We start from the raw sequence: 18,753 nt of genomic DNA on the forward strand, positions 1-18,753 counted from the left end.
AGCCTCCACAAAACTGTGGACGAGCTAAAGAGCAGCTGCAGCTTCAGACTTTACTACCTCACACCACAACACACCTGATGCTCTCTACATCATCATTCATGTATATAAAAAGTGCACCTTGTGTTCCACTTACTTCACTATTTCATTTTATTTCATAACTGCTGAAGCATGTTATTGTATGTAGTACTTCATTGTTTCATATTGTTTCTATGTTTGCCCTTATATTTTGATTGTATGTGTACTTGAATGTGCCGCTGCTATGATGACCTAATCTATCTATCTATCTATCTATCTATCTATCTATCTATCTATCTATCTATCTATCTATCTATCAGCCCTGTAGGTGGCGGCACTGAGTCTTAAAGCTGTAACCTGCGCCGCTACCACCGAAGAAGAATCTGAGGAAGTGCGGCTTCCTGACGAGCCTGTCGGAGGTAAGATCGCCTCACAGTTCGCGGCTTAAAGAGTCTTTGTGTCGGTTGTTTCCTCTCTCAGACTGCCCGGAGCTGTCGGTGCCTCTCGGTCTGTTCCCGCCGGTGAAACGTGTCGGTTTGTCCGCTGAGCAGCTCCCGTGTTACCACCGGAGAGCCGAGAAGGTCAAGCTAATGCTAAAATTAGCAGCTAGCCGGCACACTCAGTCCTTTCGCTTTTATAATGAGGACACCGGAGGGTCTCAAACTGAGGTTCGAGGACCTGCAGGGGTCCATGAGGTTGTTGAGATTTAACGGACCGGTCCGGTGAGTCCTACACAGTCAGTGAGTGGACCCTCCAACCAGACTGCGCTTACAAATCTGCTAATTAAAAGTGTCTTCTCGTTTAAAACACGACGAGAGAAGAGACACTGTCTCCTTCAACGTGGCCTGGATCTAATATGAGGAGCAGTTAGTGAGGAGCAGTTAGGGACGGTCCAACACTTTCACATGTCTTCATTTCTCTCCTCATGTAGACGTTTTTCTGTCGATCAGAAATGTTTCAGCCTCCTGACTTCAGATATTTCAGTTTCTAACTTCATTGAAACTGTAAAGTGTGGATGATTCCTTCAGTGCAGTGTTTCATGTGAACCGATCACTCTGACCAACAACTTCATTTATCGTATGTGTCTCACTTTGAATGAAACACAAAGATCATTTTTCCTTATTTATGAAGAGAAGACCTCTGTTCAGCCTTTACTTCCTGTTCACCTGTGGTCATCACCTGAGAGACTCTGTTGTTGTTGTGTGCAGCCTTTGATTCCTGTTCACCTGTGGTCATCACCTGACAAGCCTGACAATGGTTCTGAGGGAGGTTCCAGTGGAAAACATTGCCCGTCCTTTGGGCAGGAACGAGGTCATTGGTCTGCTCTTCCGTCTCACTATATTTGGTGCTGTGACCTACTTCACCATCAAGTGGATGGTGGACGCCATCGACCCCACAAGGAAGCAGAAGGTGGAGGCTCAGAAACAGGTGATAAAAAAACCCCTAACATCCTGTCATCACTAACGCACCACTAACTTGTAGGGCTGGCCGATTGAAGCGATCTCGAACTGGGCTTGCAACCAACTTAATCTTCATTTCGGGGATAAGCCTTATACATTTTTACTATATGGATTGATCCAACAGCCACTTGGCAAAAATGAACATGACCGCAGCCGGGGGCCGAGCTGGATAACTTCCGGTTTAGCACCCGTCTAACTTGAATGGGCATTAAATAATTTTACAGAGGCGGCTCTTCTGAACTTTCAAAATGTTATTGGAGCGAATGGCTCATATTCTGACAGGAAGATGAGTCATCGATGGGGCTGTGAGGCTCATTGATTTTACAATGTTAGCCGATGGCAAAAGGTATTTTTGGGCCAGAGTGCGTCATGTGACGATGTTATTACAGTTTGGCCACTACAAAAACTGTCTCGGGGCCTGGTGTCGTCCTGCAGGCTTGATCTCCACGATGAGGCCGGATCACCAGATTGTGACATCATGCCTCCTCAACTTTTGGATAAAATGCAGCTTCAACTTTCCTGCCAAAAATGAACCACCCTCATTAAAATGATTGAAGAAACCTGTATTTACACCATAACAATGGATACAATGTGAATTCAACTTTACATGCTCCTCCTTCTCTTTGTTGGTTTTATCTGCGGACTAAAACCACACTGCCATCAGCCGTATCTGTGTATAACATCCTACTGTTCACTAACAGGGGCTGTTCATGTGCTCCTTTACTCTATTAGCTCTCATTGTGGAAACAACATGGCTGCTACATAAAGAGGTGGTGAACTTCTGTCCTGAGATCAGTTCAACCACATGTTGATGGCGGTTTACACCAGAATATTTAAGTTATCAGGTGCGTCAGTAACGTCACTGGACTGCTGTCAGAGCTCTGGATGTCCCTCACAGATGGAGTTTCTCCTTCGTCACGACCGTTTCAAGTAGGGCTGCACGATATTGGAAAAAACTGACATTGCAATTTTTTTTAACCCTGCGATATATATTGAGATATGAAAAAATACAGGAATTTTCATTAGATGACCTAAATAGTTATGCTGCATTTCAAAATGATCAGCATTTATATTTCATACTAGTGCATTGCCCGTAAGAAAAGTGTATTCCTATAAAAAAGTGGGAGGTTAAGCAGCTTTTTCATGGATGGCCAAATGAGGCTGTTTGAAGGTGGGACGTCAGGGATATTTAGGTTTGTTGTGAAATCTGATATTGCAATTGCAATGATATTTCACCTTAAAAACTATTTACTTGGTGTCATTATTTTCAGCACAACCTCACATGTGTGACTGTACAGTTATTTTTTTATTTTGACACACTGTATTAACACAATGGACCTAAAATCACACAAAAAACCCATAAAATCCGAGTAGAAAAAGTTAGATTTCTTTACTGTGCAAACCACAAATATGTTTAACAAACCATTTTTTTTTTTTACTTATAATGCAAATATAAATTGTTGTTTGCTAAATTTGTGCATACATTTAAAAAATTTACAAAGTTATATGTAACTATTTACATTTAAATGCAGTCAATGCTCAGATCTGCCTGAGCTCCTTCCAGCTGAATGAAGAGCTGCACTGCCTGCTCCACATTCAGCTTCTCCTCAGTGTTCTGACTCATTAAACAAAAAACCGACTCCACTAAACACACTACATAACACACTAACTACACACTCCAAACACGCTAAATGTCACAAATCTCTCAACTCTCACAGACACCGACTGTCGTTGCCTGTCAATCATCCGCCTACGTCCCTCCCACAACTTCCTGTTCCTCAACAACCAAACTTGCTGCTTGGACACTTTCATGACAAAAGCCCGTTTTTACCGTTTCTTCCTGCACCAGACACAAAGCAAACGTGACGGCAATGTTCGAAAAAGCGTGGCGGACATTATTTACCCTAGGTCCGGTTTTGGACGTGCCGATGCGGCCGGTCCGTTGACTCGGGAGGTGGGCCGTGTAGCTAGCGGCTAGCTAGCTGCTAGCTACACACGAACATCCACAGATTCCGATTCCACTTTGTTGTCCGCGCGTCTCCGGATCTCCTCAGACCCGAACAGACTCGGTCCGGACTCGTTTAATCTCATTAATCCACAACAGTCAGTTTAGATGCACAGAACAGAACAGAACGGGACCGAACCGCCGGCAAAATCCCGGTCCAGCTCGCGCTGCTGCAGGTATAAATCTGCTTGTTTCTTCAGGTACGTCGTGGGCTTGAGCTCTGCAGTGATTGGCTCTGGTGTGCACGTGGCCACGGTGTGCAGTGATTGGCTCTGGTGCACACGTGACTGAGGTGGCTCTGGTGGACAATGCTTGCAGAATTTGTAAAGCATTTATGAAATTTAGTCACGGTATCATTGCAGTCCAAACAAATGCTTAGATGCACACCACTGAACCACGCAGCAGCCATTTTGAAAGTCTCGGGTCAGTGTGATCCTGATCCGCAGAGATATTTGACTAACAGACACACACACACACACACACACACACACACACACACACACACACACACACAGACAGACAGACAGAGATTCCGTGCATTTATAGATAGATGAGCTGGCTTACTTTCATTTATAAATATTATGTCCGTCTAATCTTCCTTCGGGTGCGGGTCGGGCGTTGGTAACAATTTAGCGGGTCGGCTCGGGTGTGAAATGTAATTTGTGCTACTGTAGGAAAACGGATCGGATGCAGTTTTAAGTACGGCGGGTTTTCAAAATAAGACCTGTGCAGGACTCTGCTGTGTGGTACCGACGTAAATGGTCAAACAAATTAGTTGTGTCACCTCTCGTTGTGGCAACAGATGCAACACACCGTCGACACACCGAAATAATTCCAGATAACTGACGTTGCTTTTCTTTTTGGCACCAAGTCTTCGTTTCACGATTTTCTCTTTTCGTTGCTCATTTTTCAATGTTGTTACCAGCGACTCACTCCATGTGCAGGGGCTGGTCTGCTTTGGGACACTGATTAAGAACTAATGTGATTGGTGGATCGCTGTGCATATAGTCTGTAGTCCTAGTTTCAAGTTTTCATGTTTCCAAGCTCCTTTATCTCCGTGGGCTGAGGAGGACCATGTGACCTGGTAGAAAGCTCCAGAACACTAAATGGAAGCTGAAGTGAAGTTGTTCTTGTGTCTTCAGGCAGAGAAGTTGATGCGTCAGATCGGAGTGAAGAATGTGAAGCTGTCTGAATATGAGATGAGTATCGCAGCTCACCTGGTCGACCCGCTCAGCATGCAGGTGAGTCTTTACCTCATCATAACCGACCTGAAACAAGACGACATGATGGTTTCTCTTCAACATTAAGTCATCGTCACGTCTGACAGTCTGCAGATATGATGTATACATACAATACACCTGTGTGTGTGTGTGTGTGTGTGTGTGTGTGTAGATCACCTGGAGGGACATCGCAGGTCTGGATGAGGTGATCACAGAGCTGAAGGAGACGGTCATCTTACCTGTTCAGAAGAGACACCTGTTCCAAGGGTCAAGATTGCTGCAGCCGCCTAAAGGTCAGAGGTCACACGATCAATCATTTTCAATGCAGTGACATCATCATCACTGAGAAGAGGGAGAGAAGGAAAGAGGAATAGAGGGAAGAAGAAAGTAAATAAGGGAACATGTGAGACACTGACCCTCCTCTTCTCCTCCTGTCGTCATGGTAACAGGCGTGCTGCTGTACGGACCCCCGGGCTGCGGAAAGACGCTGATTGCCAAGGCAACAGCGAAGGAGGCGGGGTTTCGTTTCATCAACTTGCAGCCGAGCACGCTGACGGACAAATGGTACGGAGAGTCTCAGAAACTGGCTGCTGCCGTCTTCTCATTGGCTGTGAAACTGCAGCCATCAATCATCTTTGTCGACGAGATAGGTAGAGCACGCACACACACTCACCTGTCAATCACAGCTCCATTGATCATTTGTTTCCCTCTTTCCTCAGTCTTGATGCTAAGCTAACTGCTGTACTTCTGTATAATTATGTGACTGCTCCTTTAACAGACTCGTTCCTGAGGAGCCGCTCGAGCTCCGACCACGAAGCCACGGCCATGATGAAGGCTCAGTTCATGAGTCTGTGGGACGGACTGGACACAGACCACCACTGCCAGGTACACAGCACACACACACACACACACACACACACACACACACACACACACACAGACACACACACAGACACAAGACACACAGCGTTGGGAAAGTTCACTTTGTACATGAACTAGTTCAAGGTTCATAATTCAAAATGTTGAACTAAGTTCACAGTTCCAATAATGAACTAGTTCATAGTTCTTTTTTTTCCAATATGTTGCTGCAAGCTATTATTTTTCAGAATTATTGCCACAGCCCATATAGAACCACAGACAGCTGTTATTCTATCAGTTTTAACTCTGAAGCTGCAGCTCTCCCACAATATTCTGCAAAACCAGGTTGTCCAGCTGCGGCTGGGAGATGAAGACAGCGGAGCCGCTACTGTACGCCGTTAATGTGATTCGTTGCCGCGTCTTTTGATTTTTTATTCTTGAAAGGCTCGCCGGGTGCTTTAGTTCAATGTGCCGTTTCAGGTTTTCTGTTGACGTTGTTGATGTAAGGAGTTGCTTCTTGAAACCCGGCGGGTGAAGTTTACACAAAAAGGTCAGATTGTTCCCACCTGGATCATCATTGACCTATTCATAAAATTGTTTCAAGTCATCATACGAAAATGCTGTATTAATGGTGGAGGCAGAGTCTGAGGTAGTGCTGCTGCCTTCATGCTTCACATTATGATGGTGCATGTGTCACCAATAAGTAGAACTTATCAAGAGTTATGGTAGCCGTTATGGTACTACCGATCCAGTTTTATTAACAATTAACTGGACTGAAATGCATCAACTTCATCTTCACACTTGCTGGAAGTGTAAACCATAGAAATATACACAACTATCAATATACAACCACAATTGTATGACTTTAACTCCTTATCAATAGAGTGAAATATAATAAAATGCAACATATATTTCCCTCTTTCTTTCTTTGAGAAAACAAAAGATTGTTTACATTCTAAATAAACAATGAAATTATTATTAGTACTCTTTACAAAGGCACGAACAAGATGCTTCTTGTCTGTTTGAATTGAGAGTCCCTTTCTCATCCCATGAAAACAATTCAATACTGGACGGTCTTCAATTAAAAATAAAATGAAGTCTTCATTCGTCCTCGAATTGTTTTTAGCAAAAAAAATATGTTTAGTGCTGGCCAGCAAAAACAAAATGTATATAGAGCTCTATATGTGAAGTGTAATGTGATGTTTTGCCTGAAAATATCAGACGAGGTCCAAAAGATGGCAGCCGGCAGCTGTCCTCCCAGTACCACAGGAAAGCACAGTCTCTGCTCCAATGACCTCCAGCTAGCAAGGAAACATCACATTTATAAAAGAAATGAAGGCAGGCTAATACAGAGCACTGACAAGCAGGACACACATGTGAACCACACCGCTTTAATGATCTTCTGAGCCCGCGATCCCTGCTAGAAGCATTATACTGTCGTAACACTGCCGTAATATGACACTGTCGTAGACTTAAAGGGCACTACACCCAACAGTACTAACAGAAAACATCAGCTGACTGAAACTACACCTGGGTTACACATACAGCAGTGCGACTCTGTGGTGGCTGGTGTTGCCAGATTGGGTGTTCCCGCTAAATATTAAGACCGGCTTACGGTGTGTTTTAGCCGGATTTTCGCCTGGAAGGCTCTGTGGAAATCTGGCACTCTCTTGAATGAGGTTAAACTGTGAGAGAGCTCCGTTCACAAACGCCAGAATGAACACGTTCACAATAATGTTCTTTAGGCAGAAATACAGTATGTTCAGTTCATCTACTACATCGATGAATTGATTTATATTCCTACGATCCAACTACATCGATCAAGTTGGCCTTCCAGGCGACATATATCGATAGTCTAAAAATAGTTTCTGCAATTTCCTAGTATCAATAGAATCGATTCTTTACTATTTCATTGGATTTAGCACGGCAAACTCTAAGGGTGTGTTTTTTTTTTAGTACTTTTAACGATAAAGACATGTTAAACGTTACTCGATTCAGTCTGCCTGTCTGTGACGTCATCAGCACGTGCCGGCAGCAGCGCGAATGTTTGTAGAATATATAAAAGCCAAGTAAAAAAACACAGCAACACGACTAATCTCTCCAACCACCTACTAAGGTGCCATGGGATTTGTTAAAATGAATCGTTACACCCCTAGTGCTCACTGCTGATATATCGATCTGTTCTGTCCGTCTGTGTCACCCGTCTCTTTCTACCACCTGTCTGTCAGGTGATCATCATGGGAGCCACTAACCGTCCTCAGGATCTAGACTCTGCCATCCTAAGGAGAATGCCCACCAGGTTCCACATCAACCAGCCTGTATGCACACACTCACTCACAGACTCACGCACACCCCCTCTCTTACACACAGTGTGTATAATACAGTGTACAGGTGAGTGAATCAGCTGCTGTTTGTTGTTTACAGAGTCTGAGGCAGAGAGAGCAGATCCTCGGCCTGATCCTGGAGAACGAGAGTGTGAGTTCAACACAGCGTGGCACCATTCACACAGCACGACACCATTCACAAAGAACATGGCAACATTCATACAGCATGGCAACATTCATACAGCATGGCAACATTCACACAGCATGACAACATTCACACAGCATGGCAACATTCACACAGCATGGCAACATTCACACAGCACGACACCATTCACACAGAACATGGCAACATTCACACCACCAGAACACGGCAACATTCACACACGAACGCAGGCAACATTACGACACCATTCACACAGCATGGCAACATTCACACAGCACGACACCATTCACAAAGAACATGGCAACATTCACACAGCACGACACCATTCACACAGAACACGGCAACATTCACACAGCACGACACCATTCACACAGCATGGCAACATTCACACAGCGTGACACCATTCACAAAGAACATGGCAACATTCACACAGCACGACACCATTCACTAAGAACATGGCAACATTCACACAGCATGGCAACATTCACACAGCATGGCAACATTCACACAGCATGGCAACATTCACACAGCATGGCAACATTCACACAGCACGACACCATTCACAAAGAACATGGCAACATTCACACAGAACACGGCAACATTCACACAGCATGGCAACATTCACACGGCGCGGCAACATTCACACGGCGCGGCAACATTCACACAGCATGGCAACATTCACACAGCATGGCAACATTCACACAGCACGACACCATTCACAAAGAACATGGCAACATTCACACAGCACGACACCATTCACAAAGAACATGGCAACATTCACACAGCACGACACCATTCACAAAGAACATGGCAACATTCACACAGCATGGCAACATTCACACAGCATGGCAACATTCACACAGCATGGCAACATTCACACAGCATGGCAACATTCACACAGCACGACACCATTCACAAAGAACATGGCAACATTCACACAGAACACGGCAACATTCACACAGCATGGCAACATTCACACGGCGCGGCAACATTCACACGGCGCGGCAACATTCATACGGCGCGGCAACATTCACACGGCGCGGCAACATTCACAGAACACAATAGCACAGCAACATGGTGGATGATGTGTTTACGTCCGGACATGTTGAGTTCACTGACACCTCTCTGTCTCTCTGCAGGTCGATGTGTCAGTTGACCTCCTTGATGTTGCTAAGGAAACTGAGGGTTTCTCAGGAAGTGACCTCAGAGAGATGTGCCGTGATGCCGCCCTGCTCTGTGTCCGAGACTTTGTCCACGCTCAGAACGACAGGTATCTGTCTCTTCACCTGTTTGTCTGTCCAATCACCTGTCTGTCTTTGCCCCTGTCTCTCTGACTTGTCTCTCTCTCTACCTGTCTGTGTTTCAGTCCATCAGAGGACTTCATCCGTCCAATCAATCAGACGGACCTCCACAAAGCGATCTGTAAGATGAAGAAATCTAAATCAGCAGGACACATGGCTCCGCTGCACGCTGCTCTGGACTGAACACACACACACACACACACACACACACACACACACACCCTACCTGTCTGTCTCTACATGTGTGTAAATTTGTTCATCATGTGCCACTTTTTGTTTCTACTTTAGATCAGCTGATTGATCAGCTGATGGCGACTTTACAAACAGGCAATGAAGAGCTTATCAGACTGTCGTTGCCGTGACAAACATGTTCAACAAACACGGCGCTGACATCATCAGCCACCTGTTGTTTGTTTCTACTGTGATTAAACTCAAAGTAAAGGTTGTTTAAACACAGTACTCACAAGTCAGCTGTTACTACAGTACCCATGAGCCTCAGCGGCTGTTGTCATGGAGACACCTCTATCCAGAGCAATCTGTAAAATCTGTTAATTTATCTATTAAAACTATATAAAATAAACTAATTACGGAAATAAATGGAAGCGTTCTCATATGAGTCAAAATATAAAAAATATGATGTGAACAAATGGACTTGTGTTTCTGCTGACACTCAAACGCTTTACAACACTTATCACATTCGCACACTGATGGCAGAGGCTGCCATGCAAGGTGCCAACTACACATCAGAAGCAATTTGGGGTTCAGTCTCTTGCTCAAGGACACTTCAACATGCAGCTCAGCACAGCTACTCTCTGTGCCACAGCCAGCCCAATGAGTAAATTGAAACAGTTGATCCACAGTTTTATATATTTATTTATATTCTGTCACGTCGGGGCCTCGGTACAACATAACAGATTTTATTTCAGGGGTTTTATTTTGAAATGATCAGGAAACAATTAGTTTTTACAGCGTTTTAATTTCCTAATAATTTTAAACTTTATGATTTAAAATGTATCATTGTATTTAAACTTGATGTCAGCCAAATCAAAGACGCTAAATTAATGAGTTGATTAACTGGAGGATTGACCAGAGGTGTGGCTGCATCAGTTCTCTGGGTAATTAATAGAAGAATATGAGAAAACAGAAGTGTTTGATGTTTTGAGACGTCTACACTGTAAAATAAGAGTTTGAAACAGAAACTCCATCAGATGGAGCTCAGCGTTTGTCCTGCAGTGACTTCTTCATCAAGTGTACTTCATCATGATTATTGTTTTTGATTCTGATGTTTGAATGTTCAAAGAACTGATTTGAATGATTTGGTCGTTTTGTTAAATGTTTGTTAAAAACCCAAAGAGATTATTTTTTTCTGTCATATCAAAACTTTCGCATTTACTTATTTTCATTAATTTGGCCGATAATTGATCATTTTAGATTTTTCGTTTTGACTAAACAAAAGTGCGAATACATGAGTAGTTCCTTTTTTTTACAGTGTAGTTATTGGCTGTTTAGTTATGATATAACTGCTGGATGATGTAATAAAGTGGTCAAAAGAAACTGATGTGTCAGTTTTAATATTCAGTTAAACGGTCTGAAACAACGTATTTTTTTCTCTTCATGTTTAAAGTGCTGCTCCTCATCAACATACACATTTAAACAACATTTCACGTCACATCTTTTACTTCACGTTGAGTTTTATGAATAAAATCAAACAGCTGACAGGAAACATTTTATTCTGTTTTAACTGAAAATATTTATTAAAGCTTTTCCATTCAAAGATTTGGCACAAGAAACAGGAAGTAAAAAAAAGTCGAAGCACGGAATGAAAGCTGAAACTTTAAACTGCTTTAGGCACAGAGACAATCAAACCAAACTTCATTTAAATGATAAAATTAACCCTGAAGACACCAAACAGAATCAAGTCTGTAGTAACCAGACCTGCTGACTGTGTATTAAAGGGACTCTTATTGTGAAAATCCTCCCTCAGACTGAAGAAGCTCAGTGAAGCTGCTGAGAGCTGAACGTGTTTATCAAAGGCTTCACAGTCAGTTTGATTACAGCAGCATCTGGTGGCCCTATCAATTATAGGCTAAAGCAATAAATCAGAAAGTCACGTGACATTAAAAACTGAATAAATTACGAAAATAAAGCAACCTCAGAAAAAACCTGCAGATAAAACATCATTTTTCTGGTTTACAGCGGGTTAAAGGGACAGTTCACTAAAATCATGAAGAAAACAGTTTCAGAAATTCTTCTAAAAATCTCACTAAGTTTCTCTCTGCAGTGTGTGTGTGTGTGTGTGTGTGTGTGTGTGTGTGTGTGTGTTTCCACCAACGAGCTGATGGATGTCATAATGAATTAAAAACTGCTGCTGAGATGAACTGATGTTTTAAAATCAACGGTTTTGAGACAACCAGATGTTTCCTGTCACATGGTGAATAAAACAGCCAATCAGCAGCCAGGATCAGTGATAGATGTCATTCATCTATCAGCTGATTTGGTTCTGTGATCATAGTGGGTCAGAGGAACTGGTTCTGCTCACAGTTCTGTGTTGGGTCCTCGTCCTGTGGCCCGTCCCTCGCACTCTCTGTGGAAGTCGCAGCCATCCAGCAGGTGGCGATACGTGGCCCGGACGTCCCGGTAAAGTGGCGCATCCTCCTCCAACCCAGGGAATCGAACCGGAGACTCGTTGATGAGCAGCTGCAGCCGTGGGCCGCGCTGGCAGTCATACAGGACGAAGAGCAGGTTGGCAGCGTACGGGACGATCAGACTGGTCCGGAAACTTCTTCCTGTGAGACACCAAGCACAGCAGAGAACCAGTAAACTGTCTGACCTGACATCTCTTCCTCATCCCTGATTGGACATCAGGACGGAGGCGGGTCTTCTTACCGTGCTGTGCGTGGTAGTTGTTGGCTGTGGGCGGAGTCTTGTCCTTATATAGCCCCAGCAGAGAGAGGAGAGGGAGGAGCGTCTCAGCATGACCCACCAGGATGGAGGCGGGCTCAGGAGCCGCATCCGTCGACCTGATACACGATCAATAATCAATAATAACCAACCAGACCACATCAGCACCGTTACATCCACCCGCTCCTACACACGACACATTTAAAACACAAATAAGAAGGAAGGAGCTGCAGCGGGTGGAGAGGGCAGCGAGCGTGTCATTGGGACGACACCGTCCCTTCAGAGACATCTACACTGGACCACCAGGACCCCCTGGTTCTAGCACACCTCAGACCCCCAGTGTGCCCAATCCCAGGACTCCCTACAGTTCACACACCAGCCCCATGTTGGGCTCGATGACTATCTGACAGGCAGATTACAGAACTGTGTGTCTGACGGTCTGATCGGCAACATCTGCTCCTCCCAGGGAACTGTGCTGTCTCCTCTACACCAGCCACACTGCAGACTTCAAGTACCGCACTGAGTCGGGTCATCTGCAGAAATTCTCTGATGACACGGCCACTCTGGGGCATGTAGAGGGCAGGAGGGAGGATGAGTTCAGGGACGTGGTTGGCAATTTTCTAAAGTGGTGTGGGGAGAACCACCTGCAGCTAAACGTGGTGAAGACAAAAGAGATGGTGGTGGACTTCAGGAGGATCAAGCCCCGCCCTCCCTGGTCTGCATCGGTGGGACAGACGTCGACATGGTGGATTCATACAGGATACAACAGGATGCTGGTGAAACTGCTGGCGATGGTGATTAAAGTCTCTCAGCCTCCACAAAACTGTGGATGAGCTAAAGAGCAGCTGCAGATTCAGACTTTACAACTTCATATTGCAACACACCTGATGTTCTCTACATCATCATTAATGTAAAGAAAAGTGCAACTTGTGTTCCACTTCCCTTTTCTCTTCGATACCTCAGCATTTCATTTTAATTAAAGACTACTGAAGCATTTTAATGTATATCGAATATACAGTTGCGTTCAAAAAAATACCAGTCCAACATCACTAACCACATCAATCACTGTTTTTGGTATAAACTATATTTCTACATGGCAAATAATTAACTAGTAGGTGTAGCAGAGTAATAGAAAACCAACAGTCATGACCAGCATGCTGCTGACTCTGACACAGAATGAACCTACATACCCCTTTCAATTAATAATTCAATTACACAAACACAATAAACAGCAGGCACTTATTTAAGGACAAAGGAAGAAAAGTGTAGACTGCAGAAAATCAGACTGCTCAGCTAAAATGATCTCAAGTGCTTTAAAATGGCAACCGAAACCAGAACGACATAAAACTACCATTCAAATGGATCGAAGAACAGCCAGAATGGCAAAGATCAGCCAATGATGAGCTGCAGGGTGATCAATGAAGGTATAAAGTTACCTGAGAGTGCTGGAACAAGTTATCGGCATGAAGCCACCGCAGAGTCCCATTGTTGAAAATGATGTGCTGAGGAGTTTACAGCACGTCGACCGGCCGAAAGAGAAACGCCGCAGCATTTTGTGGGCTGATGAAAACAAGCTGGCTGTGGTTCTGAGGCCGCAGATGGTTTGATCTCACCAAGCTGCTGCTCCACTTTACGCACTCTTTTAACCTCACTGCTATTATTTCCAACACAACTGTAGAACTTCATTGTTTCTATATTGTTTCTATACTTGCCCTTGTATTTTTTTGTATTTTGATTGTATTTGTACTTGAATGTAGCCGCTGCTACGATAACCTAAGTTTCCCTCTGGGATTAATAAAGTTATCTATCTATATCTAAAACACAGCGTCTCACTTTCACAGAACTAAAAATATATTTTAAAAGAAACTTTTCAAATTAAAACGTGTCAGCATGTTACATCATCAATTCCTGATGATGTCATGTTGTTGATTATGTCACTGACCTGCGGGGACGTCCCGCTTTGTCCAGCGTCCTGAAGACGTGATGAAACAGAGGACAGCTGGACAGACCGCTGATCACATGACCATGAGAGCGCATCCAGTACTGCTTCAGGTCCGCCTTGTACTCCAAAACCTGCAGGAGAGTACTTCAAACATGTACTCTGATACTACAAACGTGTATTCACATGTTCACATGTATTTATATTTATATGTGTGTACAGACAGAAGCACAGATAGAAGTACGGACAGACGTACACACAGAGTGTGTATCAGTACCTGCTGTGTACTCAGAGTGTGTATCAGTACCTGCTGTGTACTCAGAGTGTGTATCAGTACCTGCTGTGTACACAGAGTGTGTATCAGTACCTGCTGTGTACACAGAGTGTGTATCAGTACCTGCTGTGTACACAGAGTGTGTATCAGTCCCTGCTGTGTACTCAGAGTGTGTATCAGTACCTGCTGTGTACTCAGAGTGTGTATCAGTCCCTGCTGTGTACTCAGAGTGTGTATCAGTCCCTGCTGTGTACTCCGAGTGTGTATCAGTCCCTGCTGTGTACACAGAGTGTGTATCAGTCCCTGCTGTGTACACAGAGTGTGTATCAGTCCCTGCTGTGTACACAGAGTGTGTATCAGTCCCTGCTGTGTACTCAGAGTGTGTATCAGTCCCTGCTGTGTACTCCGAGTGTGTATCAGTCCCTGCTGTGTACTCCGAGTGTGTATCAGTCCCTGCTGTGTACTCCGAGTGTGTATCAGTCCCTGCTGTGTACACAGAGTGTGTATCAGTACCTGCTGTGTACACAGAGTGTGTATCAGTCCCTGCTGTGTACTCAGAGTGTGTATCAGTCCCTGCTGTGTACTCAGAGTGTGTATCAGTCCCTGCTGTGTACTCAGAGTGTGTATCAGTCCCTGCTGTGTACTCAGAGTGTGTATCAGTCCCTGCTGTGTACTCAGAGTGTGTATCAGTCCCTGCTGTGTACTCAGAGTGTGTATCAGTCCCTGCTGTGTACTCAGAGTGTGTATCAGTACCTGCTGTGTACTCAGAGTGTGTATCAGTACCTGCTGTGTACTCAGAGTGTGTATCAGTCCCTGCTGTGTACTCAGAGTGTGTATCAGTCCCTGCTGTGTACTCAGAGTGTGTATCAGTCCCTGCTGTGTACTCAGAGTGTGTATCAGTACCTGCTGTGTACACAGAGTGTGTATCAGTACCTGCTGTGTACACAGAGTGTGTATCAGTACCTGCTGTGTACTCAGAGTGTGTATCAGTCCCTGCTGTGTACTCAGAGTGTGTATCAGTACCTGCTGTGTACTCAGAGTGTGTATCAGTCCCTGCTGTGTACTCAGAGTGTGTATCAGTACCTTAGCGTCGTGCTGGTCAAACAGGAAGCACCACGGCGAGTGAACAGATTTGATTGACAGCTCGTATGAACACAAGAAGAAAGCTGCTTCAACCAGATCTACAGGAGCCACACGGGGACAAACTTCAATCGACAACAATTTCATGTACCTCTGACGTGTATTTAACGTGATCCAGACAGTTTACAAAGTACCTGAGGAAAAAAGTGTGTTTGTGTGTGTGTGACTCACCCACAGTGAGGAGGTGGTGAGGAAGGCCCAGTCTGTCAGCCATCCTCCTCCTCACTGCCTCCATCTCGTCTCCATGTTTGAACTTCTCCACCTCCTGCAGCGCCGTGCGGTTCTTTTCCACACCCTCCACGTAACCACGGCAACGCTCAAAGAAACGCATCAGTTCGTCATCCACCTGGTGGAGGTACTCCACGTCTGCAGTGAGACAGGGCACAGTTCAGACTACACCTCCCACAATGCAACAACCTGAAGAGAACAACATGTGAGCCCAGAGCTCACAGCTGATTGGCTTAGAGCTGTTCAACTGACACATTAAGCTTAGCATCAGTAATCAATCAAAGATCTAAATGATGATGTGATCAGGCCGTCACCTGAGCGCCTCCACAGCCCCTCCTGAAACGCCTCCACGCTGCTCACACAGCGATGCTTCGAGCTGCTCCTCAGACTGATCCTCCTCAAGTTCTCCTCCGCCAGGAGCGACGGGAACAAGGAGGAGAGGCGGAGGGCGAGCTGACGGAGGTCCTCCCTACCCTTCATCACCAGCTGACCTGAGGAGGAGCAGGAGGAGGGAGGAAGAGGAGTGAGATTATGTCAGTGATATACATATTATTACTCCAAGCTGAACTCATGCAGCTATTTGTTGAAGCATGTATTTATTTCGTTACTTATTTCATAACCATATTTATTAATTTGAACAACTCCAACAGCAACAGTGCTTAGTGCTGCTTAAAGCTCCACATGTTCTGTCTGCCTGCCTGCCTGCCTGTCTGTCTGTCTGCCTGCCTGCCTGTCTGCTGCGCTTACGCATTACGCACTTACTCAGGCGGAAGGAAAAGTAGTTCCCACCAACCGCGTATCATTTAGACAAGATCTCAATAGTTTAGTCACTTTCCACTGTGTTCCTGGTAATGATATATATTACCTCAAATGACTTAAGTCTCTAAAGTATCGATTTTTGATTTGAGAATCGATTTTAGAGCATAAAGATCCGGTATCAGAGGTATCGATATTTCAGTATCGATCCGCCCATCACTACACTCAGTGGTATTAAGTGTATTCGGTATGTTCCAGGAGTTAGACGGCCCCCGGTCTCACCGTCCATGTCCTCAGTGAACCAGTTCTCCCAGCGGTTCTGGATGTCCTGCAGCCAGCCGTCGGAGCCGTCGGAGCCTCTGGAAGCTCCTGTCCGGACCAGCTCGCTCAGTTTCTGGATCCTGTGGATATTTTTGATGGTCGGATACCGGCTGCCGTGCCTGATGACGGCGGTCAGGTGGACCGGGGAGCACCGCTCGGTAGGAGGAGGTTTTAAGACGGACTTGTTCACGGACACGGCGTCCCGCAACAGGTGCGGGTTCACCTCCTCGTACCGGGTCTTTGTGCCGAAGTAAGTGGCGATGTGCGGGATGTCTGGGACCGACAGACAGGAGCAGGACCAGCGGCTCAGGAGCAGGCTGAGAGCCGCCACCAGCAGACTGTTCCTGGGCGGTACCACGGAGAACATGTCGGCGGGTTCTCAGAGGAACATCAGACCGGGTCAACAGTTGTGTGACACGGATCAGTGATCCGACAGCCGCCGCCTTTCTTTACTTTGTTGATGTTCCGGTCCGTTGTGACCTTTGACCTTCTGTCGTTCAGCTCCGCGGTGGACGAACAAAACGTTCCCGGAGTGTTTGAGTCGTAAATATCTATATTTATGTACATTTATGTACATTTATGTAAATATGTCCATGTTTCTAAAATGCAGAATCTAAATACACAAACATAGTAACTGTAGTACTTTTACTGCATGTTGTCCTCAAAGATTCACTTTGTTTTCAGTTACTCGCGTCAACTTCCGGCAAGTACAGCTTCCGTTTAAGGTGCTACAAAATAAAAGCCCAAACAAAAAAATCGCTCCTTTTATTTTCAAAATAAAATGTTAACAACCGCTTCCATCAACAGGGTTTGTGACTAACCCCAACACATAATTAATAATTAATTTCATTTTTTATTCTTGGTGCTCCAAGTTTAAATCTTGATTATGAATTCATCAACAGTTAAACATTTGACACAAACTGAGAACACAGGGAAAACAATTATCTTGAATAAAATATATATATAAAAAAACATCCTTAAGTCTGTTTTAAGTGCAGATCAATAACAGGTTAGTAATGTGTTTTATACAACAGGTGGTTACTGTATTAGTCCCCCCAGGAATCCGCGATCGCGGAAATTACCGCAGATTTCTCAGCCATCCCAAAGACCCACTGCGGAATATAACATTTTGCATGTAGTTTTCATCCCAGCCGCTAGATGTCGCTATCAGATAGTACGCAGACTGTTTTCCATATCCACTGTATACAGTGGATAGTTAACACTTTATGAAACATGTATTTTAAATGGCAGATTTGAATGGTTTCAGCTTTATTATTGAAACATGTCTTTCAAATGAAGATTTGGCTTTGTTTACAAAAGAAAAAACTGTTTATAATTTGGACTTGATTGCACAGTTTATGTCAGCATTTCATTGCTGTAACTGAATGTTTACATTTACTATCTGCAGTGTGCAGAAGGCACTTTCTGTTCCCAAACCTTCACCCATAGTTTGGTCAAAAGTTTTGCACTTTTTATTTTGCAAATAAATCTTCCCAACAGGGACAAATAAAATGTGAATGTTGTTTATTTTAAAACCAGCAATAGTAGGTTCCACAATGTTTTACAGTGTTCTGGTATTGCAATTAATTTCATAAGAGAATATTTAATTCATTATTACATTAATAAAGTATGTTTAATGTTTGCAGAATTTTAACTTTAAAGCCGCGGAATCAAAATTGCTCTCCGCAGAATTTAAACTTTCTCTGCAGATTCCTGGGGGGACTACTGTATGTACGGTATATTGTTCCTCTCGGGAGAACATGTGCAGTTTGTCCTGAAGGTGGCGCCAGAGGACCGCTCATGGAGTCATTAATACCTGAAGGGTTCGATCCTCTGAGGACCAGGAAC

General features: G+C 44.4%; 2 protein-coding genes across 3 annotated transcripts; one reads left to right on the forward strand and one right to left on the reverse strand.

The window, feature by feature from the left end:
• The first annotated feature begins 335 nt into the window (after window positions 1-335).
• atad1b (ATPase family AAA domain containing 1b) lies at window positions 336-10,900 on the forward strand. 2 transcript variants are annotated; one of them, XM_030400895.1, is made up of 10 exons: window positions 336-434; window positions 1,224-1,443; window positions 4,623-4,721; window positions 4,873-4,993; window positions 5,150-5,350; window positions 5,479-5,585; window positions 7,787-7,876; window positions 7,983-8,033; window positions 9,185-9,315; window positions 9,412-10,900. In XM_030400895.1, exons 2-10 carry the CDS (start codon window positions 1,270-1,272, stop codon window positions 9,527-9,529), a joined length of 1,092 nt encoding a protein of 363 aa, XP_030256755.1. In that variant the 5' UTR covers window positions 336-434; window positions 1,224-1,269; the 3' UTR covers window positions 9,530-10,900. The 2 variants fall into 2 exon arrangements, with proteins under 2 accessions (XP_030256755.1, XP_030256757.1); XM_030400897.1 differs by lacking the exon at window positions 336-434 and adding an exon at window positions 465-737.
• A 159-nt stretch (window positions 10,901-11,059) lies between these two features.
• On the reverse strand, window positions 11,060-17,625 carry minpp1b (multiple inositol-polyphosphate phosphatase 1b). The gene is made up of 7 exons (XM_030400893.1): window positions 16,867-17,625; window positions 16,143-16,319; window positions 15,772-15,966; window positions 15,544-15,641; window positions 14,190-14,320; window positions 12,233-12,366; window positions 11,060-12,132 (listed from the first exon to the last, which is right to left on the reverse strand). The coding sequence occupies exons 1-7, from the start codon at window positions 17,270-17,272 to the stop codon at window positions 11,882-11,884; spliced, it is 1,392 nt and encodes a 463-aa protein (XP_030256753.1). The 5' UTR covers window positions 17,273-17,625; the 3' UTR covers window positions 11,060-11,881.
• Window positions 17,626-18,753: the final 1,128 nt, after the last annotated feature.

This window comes from Sparus aurata, chromosome 20 (assembly GCF_900880675.1).
Source record: "Sparus aurata chromosome 20, fSpaAur1.1, whole genome shotgun sequence".
In the NCBI taxonomy this organism is placed as follows: Eukaryota; Metazoa; Chordata; class Actinopteri; order Spariformes; family Sparidae; genus Sparus; species Sparus aurata.